This window comes from Pristiophorus japonicus, chromosome 2 (assembly GCF_044704955.1).
Source record: "Pristiophorus japonicus isolate sPriJap1 chromosome 2, sPriJap1.hap1, whole genome shotgun sequence".
In the NCBI taxonomy this organism is placed as follows: domain Eukaryota; kingdom Metazoa; phylum Chordata; class Chondrichthyes; family Pristiophoridae; genus Pristiophorus; species Pristiophorus japonicus.
In genome coordinates this window covers 37,109,406-37,122,769 of record NC_091978.1, presented here as the reverse complement: position 1 = coordinate 37,122,769, position 13,364 = coordinate 37,109,406, and the positions used below count along the sequence as shown (strand labels likewise).

Sequence of the window (13,364 nt, the reverse complement as noted above, 5' to 3'; positions counted from 1 at the left end):
CCTCTCTTCGGGAAGTATCTTGTCTTTAGTTAGTGCCACTACCCTGCGACATGCCTTGAAGTGACCAGCCCAGGCAGTGTGTGAGCACACATCCCACCAGTCTGCTCAGCGGTGCAGCGGAGATCGAATGCACTGCCCCACCGCCCTTTAAAAGACAGCCGCTATGCAACGTAATTTTGTGTATGTGTGTCTAAAGCATGAAACTGAAGCCACTCCCGTTATAATCTTTCAATCTTTTATTACAATGGCAAGAGTTCTGTGACAAATGTATATAAGACAACAATCCTGTAATTCATGCAGCACTCTGAATGCAACCAGTGTAATAGCAACAACAAATTTTCTATATACAGTTAACTGTTGTAGTCAGGGAGCACAAACGTGAATGAATACAAGTGTAAAGTGCTCTGGCCTGCCAGATCGGTAGTTATTTGCTGCAACTTTAAGGATACGAAAAGATTCTTGCATACCCGAAGGAAAAAAAAAATTAACAGTAGAAATTAAGACAGTTACCATCTATCCTCATTAGGCCTATCGTTTATTAAAGGTATTAAAACCAGTGCATCTCGCAAACAAATATATGCCGATGATAAACTCACAAAAAAGTACAAGTACACATTTCAACATGTACAACATTCTTGTACATTTGTACAGACTGTGTCATATATCACAGTTGCATTACAGTTAAGTCAATATAATTGTTACAAAAACATGAAATTCTTTTTACATTTGCATTCATTGTGTCTATACGTGAACAAGCTAGCACAGTGATGTAGTACTCGAAGATAAGGCAGCACACGCCCGTACTGTTGCCCACTACTACAGTGCAAGGTAAAATTAGTTAATAGTCGTGTGCGCAACACTTAACACCAGTGTATAGCTTCTAGCCTATCTACCTATTTAAATTTTTGTTCTTTGTTGTCCAGCCCATCACATGAAGAATGTCTTGAGACTACAATCACGTTCGCACTCACACAAAGAGACGGTATCCCTCAGAAACCCCACTGAAGCTACAGTTTCATAAACGTTTCAAATAATAGGAGATAAATCGTACATGGTAGTTACAACCACAGACTTGTATTTATATGACAAACTGTGACACGAATCTTATATGGCCACCAGAAACTTGGCAATGTGCCATAATGAAGGCCTGGAGACAGCCATGTCGCTGGAACTGTGTCAAGGGCCACCGAATCTTTCAGCACAGAAGGAGGCCGTTCGCCCTCATCGTGCCTGTGCCGACTCTTTGAAAGAGCTATCTAATTAGTCCCACTCCCCTGCTCTCGCCCCGTAGTCCTGCAATTTTTTCCTTCTCGAGTATATTTCCAACTCTCTTTTCAAAGTTACTATTGAATCTGCTTCCACCACCCTTTCAGGCAGTGTATTCCAGATCATTACCTGTAATAAGATTCCAAGTTTATATAAACAAAAAATGTTTTGGGGAAAATAATTCTGCTCAGTAGTGAAAGCGCTGATGTTTTGTGTTTTGTCACAACAATTTGCATTTATGTAGTGCCTTTAACGTAGGGAAAAATGCCCCAAGGCCAGTCACAGAGGTGAAAAGGGAGAAGAAAATGGATGCTGATCCAAAAGAGAAGTTATGCTTTTTAAGGAGGGTGGTTAAGAGAGGTGGAGAGGCAGAGGGGTTGACGAAGGGAATTCCAGAACATGGGGCGTAGGTGGTTAAAGGCACAGCCACCAATGATGGGGCGAAGGGAGTGGAGAGCGGAATGCACAAAAGACTGAAGTCGAAGGAAGGGAGAGTATGGAGAGCTGGAGGAGGTTATAGAGATAGGAAAGGGCGAGGCCATGGAGGGATTTGAACACAATGTGAATTTTAAATTAAACTGTGATTTGCAAGAACCTGTCCAATCCTTGGTGAGCCAGCAAAAATTGACGAATTTCTGAAATCTCCTTTACACCCTGCGTGTTTTGAATCAGTATTTACAACAGACGAATCCTTCCGACGCTTCAAAGGATTGACACAGCAGACTGCACATTGCACAGTTATGTCCGATTTTGCTAATTAATAGCAGCTTGCAATCTGAAGTACAAAATCATTTTTACAGTTGAAAAAAAATCTAAATCAGAATGAGGAAACCTGACCCATGAATGAGGAAGGCCCTTCGGCTCATGCTTCCTGAAAAAAACATTGCGTCCCTTCCATCATATCCACCGGCTATTTCTTAAATGCCTACGCTACTCTATATCAATGTCCATTCTATGCACACTTTGTATAATAAAACTTGCTGACAGCTATCCTAACATTCGGTTTGAATCTGTGGCCCCTTGTACTCTGGGCATGGTTAAGCCTGGCGGAGGTTCTGGTCCTTTTATGTATTGTTTCATAACTTGTAAAGCTCTATAAAGTTGCTGCGTAATGACACAAAACTCCCTGAAGACTGCCTTGGCATCAATGAGTTCAGTATTTTGTTTTCAGTTTTGTTTCATGTATTATTAAGGTATTATTAATGCGTCACGTGCAATGGCCATAATATTAGCCTGTTCTTCAGGCATCGAAAACTTCAAATGGATTGCTGGACCACTAGTAATCCAGAGAATGAGTGTTCAAATCCCACCCTAGCAGTTTGAGAATTTGAATTCAGTTTTTAAAAAATCTAGTAAGTAAAAAGCCAGTATGTGTAAAAGTAATCGTGAAGCTGCTGAATTGTTGTAAAGACCCAAGTGGTTCACTAATGTCCAGTAAGGAAGGAAACCCGCTGTCCTTACCCGGTCAGGTGGTTTCATCCATTAACATCGTAGTTTTAAATCATGCGTCATCTTTTTTGTACCTAGCATTGACTAAATTGATTCTAGTGCATTTGGAATAAATCTTACAAATTTAAGCAAGTCCCCAGCATCGAAGCACTGACCACGCTTGACCAGCTTCATTGGGCGGGCCACATCGTCCGCATGCCCGACACGAGGCTCCCTAAGCAAGCGCTCTACTCAGAGATCCGACACGGCAAGCGAGCCCCACATGGGCAGAGGAAACATTTCAAGGACATCTTCAAAGCCTCCTTGATAAAGTGCAACATCCCCACTTAGCACCCTGGAAATCCCTGGCCCAAGACCGCCCTAAGTGGAAGAAGAGCATCCAGGAGGGTGTTGAACACCTCGAGTCTCGTCACCGAGAGCACGCAGAAACCAAGCGCAGACAGCGGAAGGAGTGTGCGGCAAACCAGGCTCCCCACCCACCCTTTCCTTCAACCACTTTCTGTCCCACCTGTAAGAGACTATAATTCCCGCATTGGACTATACAGCCACCTGAGAACTCACTTTTAGAGTGGAAGCAAGTCTTCCTCGATTTCAAGGGACTGCCTATGACGATAAATTTAAACACAGAAAGAGGCCATTTTGGCTCATCATGCCCATGGAACTGCATGAATTACATTGGAGCTACATTGGAGCTCTTGATCTACTTTCCTTTTCTTTCCCCGTACACTTCATAAAGTTTGTTCAAAGTTTTGACTGTTGCAATGTATGCACCTGTGAGTATGCTCACAGGTTTGTTGAGCTGTTGAGTTGTGAGTGGCTTAGCCAGTCACGTGATGTTCACAAGACTCAATAAAACCCCAGCCAGTTGGGTTCGGGGGATCCACGATGAGGCAGATGCATGAACTGGTAATGTGATTGTTAAACCTTTGTTAATAAACCAACTCGTTCTTAAGAGCAACGTGTTGCTATGAATTCTTAAGCGAAGAACCCATGAAGCAAATACAGTACAACTATAGTTTCAAATACTGTAACTTAAAACAGACCTTGAGTGTTCAAAATATTACATAAATCTAATGTCAGTATCTTCAGTCTGATTGTGGAATCACATGAAGGGCGCCAGGGTTACTCACTAACTTGTTATCCCAATATCTATATGCAGTTCCTGCTTCCAACAACATCCCAATGTACCAAGAAGCAGAGACGTACGGAGCAGTGGGGTCTAAATTCAATATTTCTGCGCCCATCATATGAGCGTAAAACAGGTGCAACAATAGCCAATTTATCAGTGCAGAGGCCTGTGCCCAATCTACACGGGAGTTCAGGCCACTACTAAATTTGTCGGAACTTTTTTAGATGGCTCTGACGGCCTCCTGAAATGAGTGTAGACCTCATTTCAATGTTGATATGAGGCTCCAACACTCATTTCAGAACAGGATTGTTAAATTTGTGTGCCCAAATTGGGAGTTTGTAATACATAAGCTACGATGGTCATTTTCAGGTCTTGGGGAGCTTGGGGTCGCTCAAAAAAGACCCCAAAAATTACAAAATGTGTTTTGTGGAGTTGGACAGAGCAGGTGTCCTCCACTGGGCTTCGTAAAACATCTGTGGGCCACTAGGGGCCCGACCTCGATCTCGCCCCTCTCCCAATTGTCTCCCACCACCCACACCCCAGGATCTACCCCTAGGCTTCGGCAGGAGACGAAATTCTTAAGGCCGTGACAGGCAAGCTACATCGGCGTGCCTGATTGGTGCCTGCAGCTTGCCTGATTTATTCTGATGAGGGCAGAGGATTAATTTACTTAGGTCCTCGGTTTTCTCCGTTCCGGCATGCCATTGGTAGTGCCATCGGAGTCATGGCTAGTTTGGGGAGCTGAGGAATTTAGGCCCCAGTAAAAAGAAAGACTTGCATTTATATAGCACCTTTCACGACCACAGGATGTGTCAAAGTGCTTTACAGCCATTGAAGTACTTTTGGAGTGTAGTCACTGTTGTATTGTGGGAAACGCGGCAGCCAACTTGCGCACAGCAAGCTCCCGCAAACAGCAATGTGATAATGACCAGATAATCTGTTTTTGTTGTGTTGATTGAGGGATATATATTGGCCAGGATAACTCCCCTGCTCTTCTTTGAAATAGTGTCATGGGATCTTTTACGAGGGCAGACGGGGCCTCGGTTTAACGTCTCATCCAAAAGACAGCACCTCTGACAGTGCAGCACTCCCTCAGCATTGCAGTGGAGCGTCAGCCTAGATTTATGTGCTCAAGTCCCTGGAGTGGGACTTAAACCCACAACTTTCTGACTCAGAGGCAAGTGTGCTCAGTATGTCTGCTGAGGGCCCTGACCTACAGAAGAAAGGGAAGTTAGGCCCTATGAGGTCCCAAGTCATATTAGGAATACCAATCCATTCATTCAGGCAGGTTTCGAGCTTTAGAAATGTTCTGTAAGACACTTTGCAGTTGCATTAGTGGGAAATGATCCTTATGTATTAAAGATGCAGTTTTGTGACACTTCTGGTTAAAATGCATATTCCTTCTGCACATAGTCCCTTCAAAACCTAACTCTATTTGCATGCATTCAGCTTCAAAAGCCATCTAAAGTTATTCTCCAGGGTTTTCTGGTTCTGCACTCACCAGTGCACAGTCCATTAAATTAAATGAGGGGGAAATCATAGGCTGATGACTGCAGAAGCAGAAAACCCTGACCATTATGTCATAGTCAGTGATAAAATGTGTCAGGAACTATTAAATTGCCACAATAGGAGCAGATAAGACATATTATTGTAGGAATAATCCTGTCACATAGGCTAATATCCACCAGTTTAAGACCACTGTTACAGAAGAGGAACTATCGCGACTGAACAGCCACTCACCATGACATTTGGGTGGTAAGTTACAGAAAAGGTGACCATAATTAAGATGAACAATTTCAGAAAGCAACAATATTGAGTTAGTTATTAAGAGAGCCCCTATATTGTGTTAGTTTATTAAGAGAGCCCCTGTATTGAGTTAGTTATTAAGAGAGCCCCTATATTGAGTTAGTTATTAAGAAATCCCCCAATACTGTCATAGTCCTGCATCTTTCAAAGTTTTTAAATAGCATCACCTGTAGCAGCACAAACTGGTTGACATATTGTTCTATTGTACTGGCAGCATTAATTGGAAAAGCTCACTGAACACCAAGGGGGTTCGCAGTACTGGAGCATATTAATGCAAAACCATTTGACAAATGCACTAGAATTTCACCTCATCTCAAAAAACCCAAGCTTGAAGTCACTGAACCACAGCTTTATGATTCACCTCATCTCTCCTGCTCGTTTCAGCCTGGGTCTCAGCCCCTCACCTAGGTTTCCCAATTTGAAAAAGCACAGCAATGTTAGAATTCATTCATATCATACAGTTAGCAAAAAAGATCTGTTTTTGGTATATTTGGCATCCCAATTATATCGTTCAACTTTCCAGCTTTGTAGCAAACCAGTCCTCATATTTACAGTTAAGAACATTTTTCATAATCCGCAAATAGTAACTGATGTTCAGTACAGGGTTAAGAGTGACAAGACTTTAAGCAGCTGAAATTGCCTCTTTCTATAGCCCCGTTAGCGCCTCCGGGGGGCGCCAATGGGGCGCAATTAAGTTTTCGCCCGGGAGAAGGGAGGTGATTGTGTCTCCCAGAAAACTGTCCCAGAGATTTGGGGGCGATGTGCCGGTAACACCACGCCCCACGATTTGTGCCCCGGGCTGGCGCACGCCCGGCGATGACATTATCGTGGTGCACGCCGACCACTTAGTGCCCCGCGGGCTGTGAGAATGACGCCGCAAGGATGTCACCGGCAGTTTCGCAGGGCGCGAAGCTGGCAGACTTCAGCTGACAGAATGCCCCTTAAAGGGGAGGCCATTTGCACCACGGCCCCTCCATGTTTTTTTGTCGGACGACTCTTCCGTCATCCCCATAATGGCGGCCCTCGCTTCGACCGGCCGCCATCATGCAGCCCGGCACTCCTTTTTGGATGCCAGGCTGCTGGCCCGGTCAATTGCCTCCCTGGTGGCCCAGTGGTGGCCACCAAAGAGCCTGCAGAGTGCGCAGCGCCCCTCCCCTTTAAATGAAAGGGAGGGGCATTGTAACGCGTCAGCACTATCGGGAGCATCCGTGTAGCACTGCACTCAGCAGTATGCTCCCACCCTGGGAGCACTCCTCCAAGGACATGGGGCACCGGAGACAGCGCTCCGCGTCCTTTGATGGGCGCACGTGCATAGTTCCGCGTCGGAGTTGGGACTTCCGGGCCGGACGATAAAAGTCCCGACCTGGAAGTTTACTGCCCCCAATCGAGGTGCGGGGCAATTTCGGCCCCTAAGATTTTTGTGCTGGATTAGATGTAATGTGCTGCAGAAGAGACTTGAAGCAGTTGCCGATTTGGCACTGAATGCAGCAACAGGGCCTTTCACACCCTCAGGACATCCCAAAGCACTTTACAGCCAATGAAGTACTTTTGGAGTGTAGTCGCTGTTGTAATGTAGGAAATGTGGCAGCCACTTTGCACACAGCAAGCTCCCACAAACAGCAATGTGAGAATGAGCAGATAATCTGCTTTTAGGTGTTGATTGAGGGATAAGTATTGTCCAGGATGCCAGGGAGAACTCCCCTGCTCTTCTTTGAAATGGTGCCGTGGGATCTTATATGTCTACCTGAGCTGTTTAACGTCTCATCTGAAAGACATCAACCTGCCCAGAAGCTAACTAATGAGGCAACAATGAGTCGCTGAAGTGACAAGCTAATGGAATACTAAAGTACACACAATTAAACACAGCAAGCATTACTAGTTAAACACCAGTGCACATATTAAAGGGAAGTTCTATCAGCTAAACACATCCCCAAACAAGAAACATTCATGTAAACCCGTACGAATTAACTTTTTGCCCCATACAATTTGAACATTAAAAAATTTAAATAGAAAACACGCAACATATAAAAGGCAAAGGGATAAATATGTTAGTTTTTTTTTCACGAGCCATTTTGTTATAACATCTGTCTTAAAAATACCACAACTACTTGTCAGGGTACAACCAAGTATAGGAACTTTTATTATCACTGCAAACTGGGACTGTTTCAAAGTTTATTAAATATAGGGAAGTTTTGATGGTTAAATGTTCAAAGATTCACAGACCACAGTATAACAACCTCACGGTCACTAATTGTAATCTCAACCTGCTGCACCCCCACACATTGCCAATCATGGGCACTAGGCTCCGTGCCTGCCACAGTTTGGATCCCTGTGCTATATTTCCTCGATTAAAATGGAACCACTGAGTCCGTTTACAGAAGCTTTCAAACTGAAAAAGAACAGTGGATTTACCCGAAACCTAGCTTTGACACATACTTAGCTCTCCACCCAAAATGGATACCGTCTCTTGAGAAATTTCTCTTCCCTTCCCTTTTAAACCTGGTTCCCTGACATCTTACCTTCTTTAAACCTTCCTGTTTCGTCTTCACCTTTCAGTCTTCCATAGGCCTGCTGTGGGCATTTGCTGCTTCACTCCAGGAGGAACAGCTTTCACATTAACTATACTGTACGCCTCAATGCAAGCCTCAGGCATTCCCTGCCAGTAAGCATGCTCTCAAATACACAAAGGAAGACTAATTATCATGTTTCCCTTCTAGATTCAAACATCTGGAGGACTTTTAGCAACATGTTTGCACCAAAATAAAATAAAAAGTAACTTGTGGCTCACTCACTGTTATTCCCTATAATTTGCATTTCATAATCTGCAGCATTAGAAATGTGCAGAATGGATTGGTTATTGATGCTATGCGCTGAAGAACCGCTGCCCTGCAGAATAACATGAGGGCACGTGGCACGTGGGTCCTCTCAGCCATGGCCACCCATTGTCAGCTAGACTGCGAGGTGAACTCTCATGGAGCATGGATTAACTCAGACACTTCCTGTGTTGTTACAGAACCAGCAGCTAAACAGCACAGACCTGAGAACAGGAAAAATAAAGACTTGCGCTTATCACGACACAAAGCACTTTACAGCCAATGAAGTACTTTTAAAGTATAGTCTCTGTTGTAATGTAGGAAATGCAGCAGTCAATTTTGCACACAGTAAGCTCCCATAAACAGCAATGTGATAATGACCAGATAATCTGTTTTTCCTGATGTTGGTTGAATTATTATTATTGGCCAGGAGACACCAAGGAACACTCTCCTGCAAAATTGTGTTGTGGGATTTTTTTTTACATCCACCTGAGAGAGCAGGCAGGGCCTCAATTTAACATCTCATCTGAAAGATGGCATCTCCCCAACAGTGCAATACTCCATAGTGTCAGCTTAGATTGTGTGTTCAAGTCCCTGGAGTGGGACTTGAACCCACAGCCTTCTGACTGAGAGGTGAGAGTTCTACCCACTGAGCCATGGCTGACCACAGCTCTTCCTCCACCATCTGCCCAAAGAATAGTGCACGTCACAGAGGACAGGGAAAATCTTAAGTAAAGGGGAAAAACACCAAATTTTCTTACGTGGTCAAGAAGTTTCCAGGATTATTTATTTAAAGTTAAATGTTATGCGCTATGTGATATTAGCGGACAAACATTTGACATATTTGTATCAAATTCCTCTCTGCTGTTTTAACAGAAACGCTAACCTGTTTGGTGTGAACACGTTGGACGTTTGTACAATAATAGCGGCTGATGTCATTTTAAGACTGTAGTTTGAATGGTCTTTCTTTCATAGTTCTTTCCAACATTTCCTTTCGAGACAACGTTGACACTAATGATGCCATTCACAGGTGCTGTTAACTTAAGTTCATTTCATGAAGTTTTGCAGAGAAACATCTGATTACAGGGCAACGGTTATGGCAGGATGATCATATTTGGCTCGCCCATATTCCTGTAATCGCACTTAATTATTTTCACCATTAGAGACACACAGGAACTTCTGTTATGGTTGCTTCATGATTCGAAAACAAAAATATCTGCACAGTGTTAATATTCAGAGAAATATATGAGAAACATAACACCTAAAAACAAGATACAGACCTGCATTATTCCATGATTTATTGTTCGTGCAATGATGACCCACTGGGCCCTCCTCAACTAAACTTACATTTTAATCATGAGCATTACAAGCTCAGATCTTGATTTTCAAAGGAAGGAGTAGATTACATTTCAAGACTGAGGTTGAGAGATTTTTGCATGAAGGGATATGGAGTAAAGGCAGGTGAATGGAGTTGTGATACAGATCAGCCATAATCAAACTGAATTGCAGAACAGGCTCGAGGGATTGAATGGTCCAATCCTATGTTCCTATATTATTTCATTCTTAATTTTGTCCTCCCTCTTCATCTCAAAATAAAAATCAGCGTTTGAGTACATAACCCTCTTCATAAGTGATGGGCCCCACAAGTTACTTAGCAAATGCTGCAAAGGCTAACCACAATAAGAAGTAGAGAGAGGTCGACCCTTTTGGTTCCTGAATGGACTCTGTTGCGCTGAATATTACGCAACAGCGAGCAGGGAATCACAGAATGTTAAATCCCACTGTTCCATAAATAAATATAAAAGCTGTTACACTTTTTATTTTGGTGCAAAATTAAAACCTCTACTGTCGTCATCAACAGTGCAAGAGTCACAGAACATTTCTTCTCCTCAAAAGAAAAAAAACCTGATAGCCTGGTCAGTTTTGTTGCTCTGGTAACTTTGTGCACAATGTGCTTATGAGTTTCAAGTTGTACAACAAATGTATCTACATACAATACATCAGATATAACTGTGTACAGTACAGCAGATATTACTTTGTACAGTACATCAGATATACCTGTATACAGTACAACAGATAAACTATGCACAAAACATCAGATATACCTGTAAACTGTACATCAGATATACCTGTGTACAGTAGATCAGATATACCTGTGTACAGTAGATTGGCTATACCTGTGTACAGTACAGCAGATATACCATGCACAAAATATCAGATATACCTGTGTACAATACATCAGATATAGCTGTGCACAATACATCATATTGACCTGTGCACAGTACAACAGATATACCCATGTACAGTACATCAGATACACATCTGCACAGAATGACACATAGCAGTACGCAGTGTAATAGACATAACTGTACACAGAATAGCATACATGCCTCTATATTGAATAACAGGTATACTTGCCTACAGTATAACAGATAGACCTGTGTATAGTATAACAGATAGACCTGTGCACAGTAAAACAGATATACCTGCGTACAATAGAGGAGACATCCCCATTTACGTAAATAAAGCTCATTCAAGGTTGTGAATTATGTTTTTGAGATTGTTTCAAAGCAAAGAAACTAATTCAGATGGTTGAGTACTACGGACGTGCTGGAATGTTCTTACACAAAAATGAAGACACGCTGGATACACAAACATTTCAATCACTTCAGCATTGCTTCGAATTTTGTTTCACCCCTGCGTGTAAATTTTGAAAGCAAACAAAGGGGGAAAAAAAGATGTTTGGATGCAGATTATACTTATAGATGGCCGCCGAAGGCATCTGCAGCAAACGTGAAGCACTTTCCGGCGGGTGGTTTCTTTGCGGTTGCCAGTGTATCACTCGGTGCTTGGCTCGTGAAGGCAGGACAATAAAACAGGAGGTCAAATCCAGGTGACTCTATTCCGATGGCTCCCCAGCGTCACATGGATTCACTGTTACAGCTCGAGGTACTTCTCCTTCTGGGAGGCGGCTTAGGGTGCCTTGGCTCTGCCTGTAACAGAAATAGATCCATACAATCAACCACTAAACCTAGCAACAGATAAACTATTATTCCGCTCATGATTTATGTCGTCAGCGGGTATTGGTGAGGCCACACCTGGAGTACTGCGTACAGTTTTGGTATCCGCATTTAAGAAAGGACATACTTGCATTGGAGGCTGTTCAGAGAAAGTTCACCAGGTTGATTCTGGAGATGAGGGAGTTGACTTATGAAGAAAGGTTGAATCGGTTGGGCCTATACACATTGGAGTTCAGAAGAATGAGAGGTGATCTTATTGAAACATATAAGATAATGAGGCGCTTCAGCAAGGTGGATGCAGAGAGGATATTTCCATTCAGGGGAAACTAAAACTGGGGGACATAGTCTTAGAATAAGAGGTCGCCCATTTAAGATGAGAAGAAATTTCTTCTTGGAACATAAGAAATAGAAACATGAATAGGCCATACGGCCCCTCGAGCCTGTTCCGCTATTCAATAAGATCATGGCTGATCTGATCATGGACTCAGCTCCACTTCCCCGCCCGCTCCCCATAACCCCTGATCCCCTTATCGTTCAAGAAACTGTCTATTTCTGTCTTAAATTTATTCAATGTCCCTGCTTCCACAGCTCTCTGAGGCAGCGAATTCCACAGAATTACAACCCTCCTGAGAGAAGAAATTTCTCCTCATCTCTGTTTTAAATGTGCAGCCCCTTATTCTAAGATCATGCCCTCTAGTGCTAGTCTCCTCCATCAGTGGAAACATCCTCTCTGCATCCACCTTGTCAAGACCCCTCATAATCTTATACGTTTCGATAAGATCAACTCTCATTCTTCTGAATTCCAATGAGTAGAGGCCCAACCTACTCAACCTTTCCTCATAAGTCAACCCCCTCATCCCCGGAATCAACCTAGTGAACCTTCTCTGAACTGCCTCCAAAGCAAGTATATCCTTTCGTAAATATGGAAAGCAAAACTGCACACAGTATTCCAGGTGTGGCCTCACCAATACCTTATATAGATGTAGCAAGACTTCCCTGCTTGTGTACTCCATCCCCTTTGCAATAAAGGCCAAGATACCATTGGCCTCCTAATCACTTGCTGTACCTGCATACTATCCTTTTGTGTTTCGTGCACAAGTACCTCCAGGTCCCGCTGTACTGCAGCACTTTGCAATCTTTCTCCATTTAAATAATAACTTGCTCTTTGATTTTTTTCTGCCAAAATGCATGACCTCACACTTTCCAACATTATACTCCATCTGCCAAATTTCACTTAGCCTGTCTCTGTCCTTTTGCAGATTTTTTGTGTTTTCCTCACACATTGCTTTTCCTCCCATTTTTGTATCGTCAGCAAACTTGGCTACGTTACACTCGGTCCTTTCTTTCAAGTCGTTAATATAGATTGTAAATAGTTGGGGTCCCAGCACTGATCCCTGCGGCACCCCACTAGTTACTGGTTGCCAACCAGAGAATGAACTATTTATCTTGACTCTCTGTTCTCTGTTAGTTAGCCAATCCTCTATCCATGCTAATATATTACCCCCAACCCTGTGAATTTTTATCTTGTGCAGTAACCTTTTATGTGGCACCTTGTCAAATGCCTTCTGGAAGTCCAAATACATCACATCCACTGGTTCCCCTTTATCCACCCTGTTCGTTACATCCTTAAGAATTCCAGCAAATTTGTCAAACATGACTTCCCTTTCATAAATCCATGCTGACTCTGCCTGACCGAATTTTGCTTTTCCAAATGTCCTGCTACTGCTACTCCAACATTTTCCCAACCACAGATGTCAGGCTAACTGGTCTATATTTTCCTGCCTTTTGTCTGCCTCCTTTTTTAAATAGGGGCGTTACATTTGCAGTTTTCCAATATGCTGGGACCTTCCCAGAATCCAGGGAATTTTGGTAAATTACAAG

The 13,364-nt window shown here is 43.1% G+C and overlaps 1 protein-coding gene across 2 annotated transcripts in view; it reads right to left on the bottom strand.

Moving 5' to 3' along the window:
• Window positions 1-218: 218 nt before the first annotated feature.
• The window catches only part of LOC139236758 (receptor expression-enhancing protein 1-like), a 140,590-nt gene continuing 127,444 nt past the window's right edge, over window positions 219-13,364 (bottom strand). For both annotated transcript variants that reach the window (XM_070866853.1, XM_070866854.1), the window contains one exon: window positions 219-11,456. In XM_070866853.1, the coding sequence (XP_070722954.1) occupies window positions 11,385-11,456 (72 nt within the window). In that variant the 3' untranslated portion in view covers window positions 219-11,384. The remainder of the gene's footprint in view (window positions 11,457-13,364) is intronic.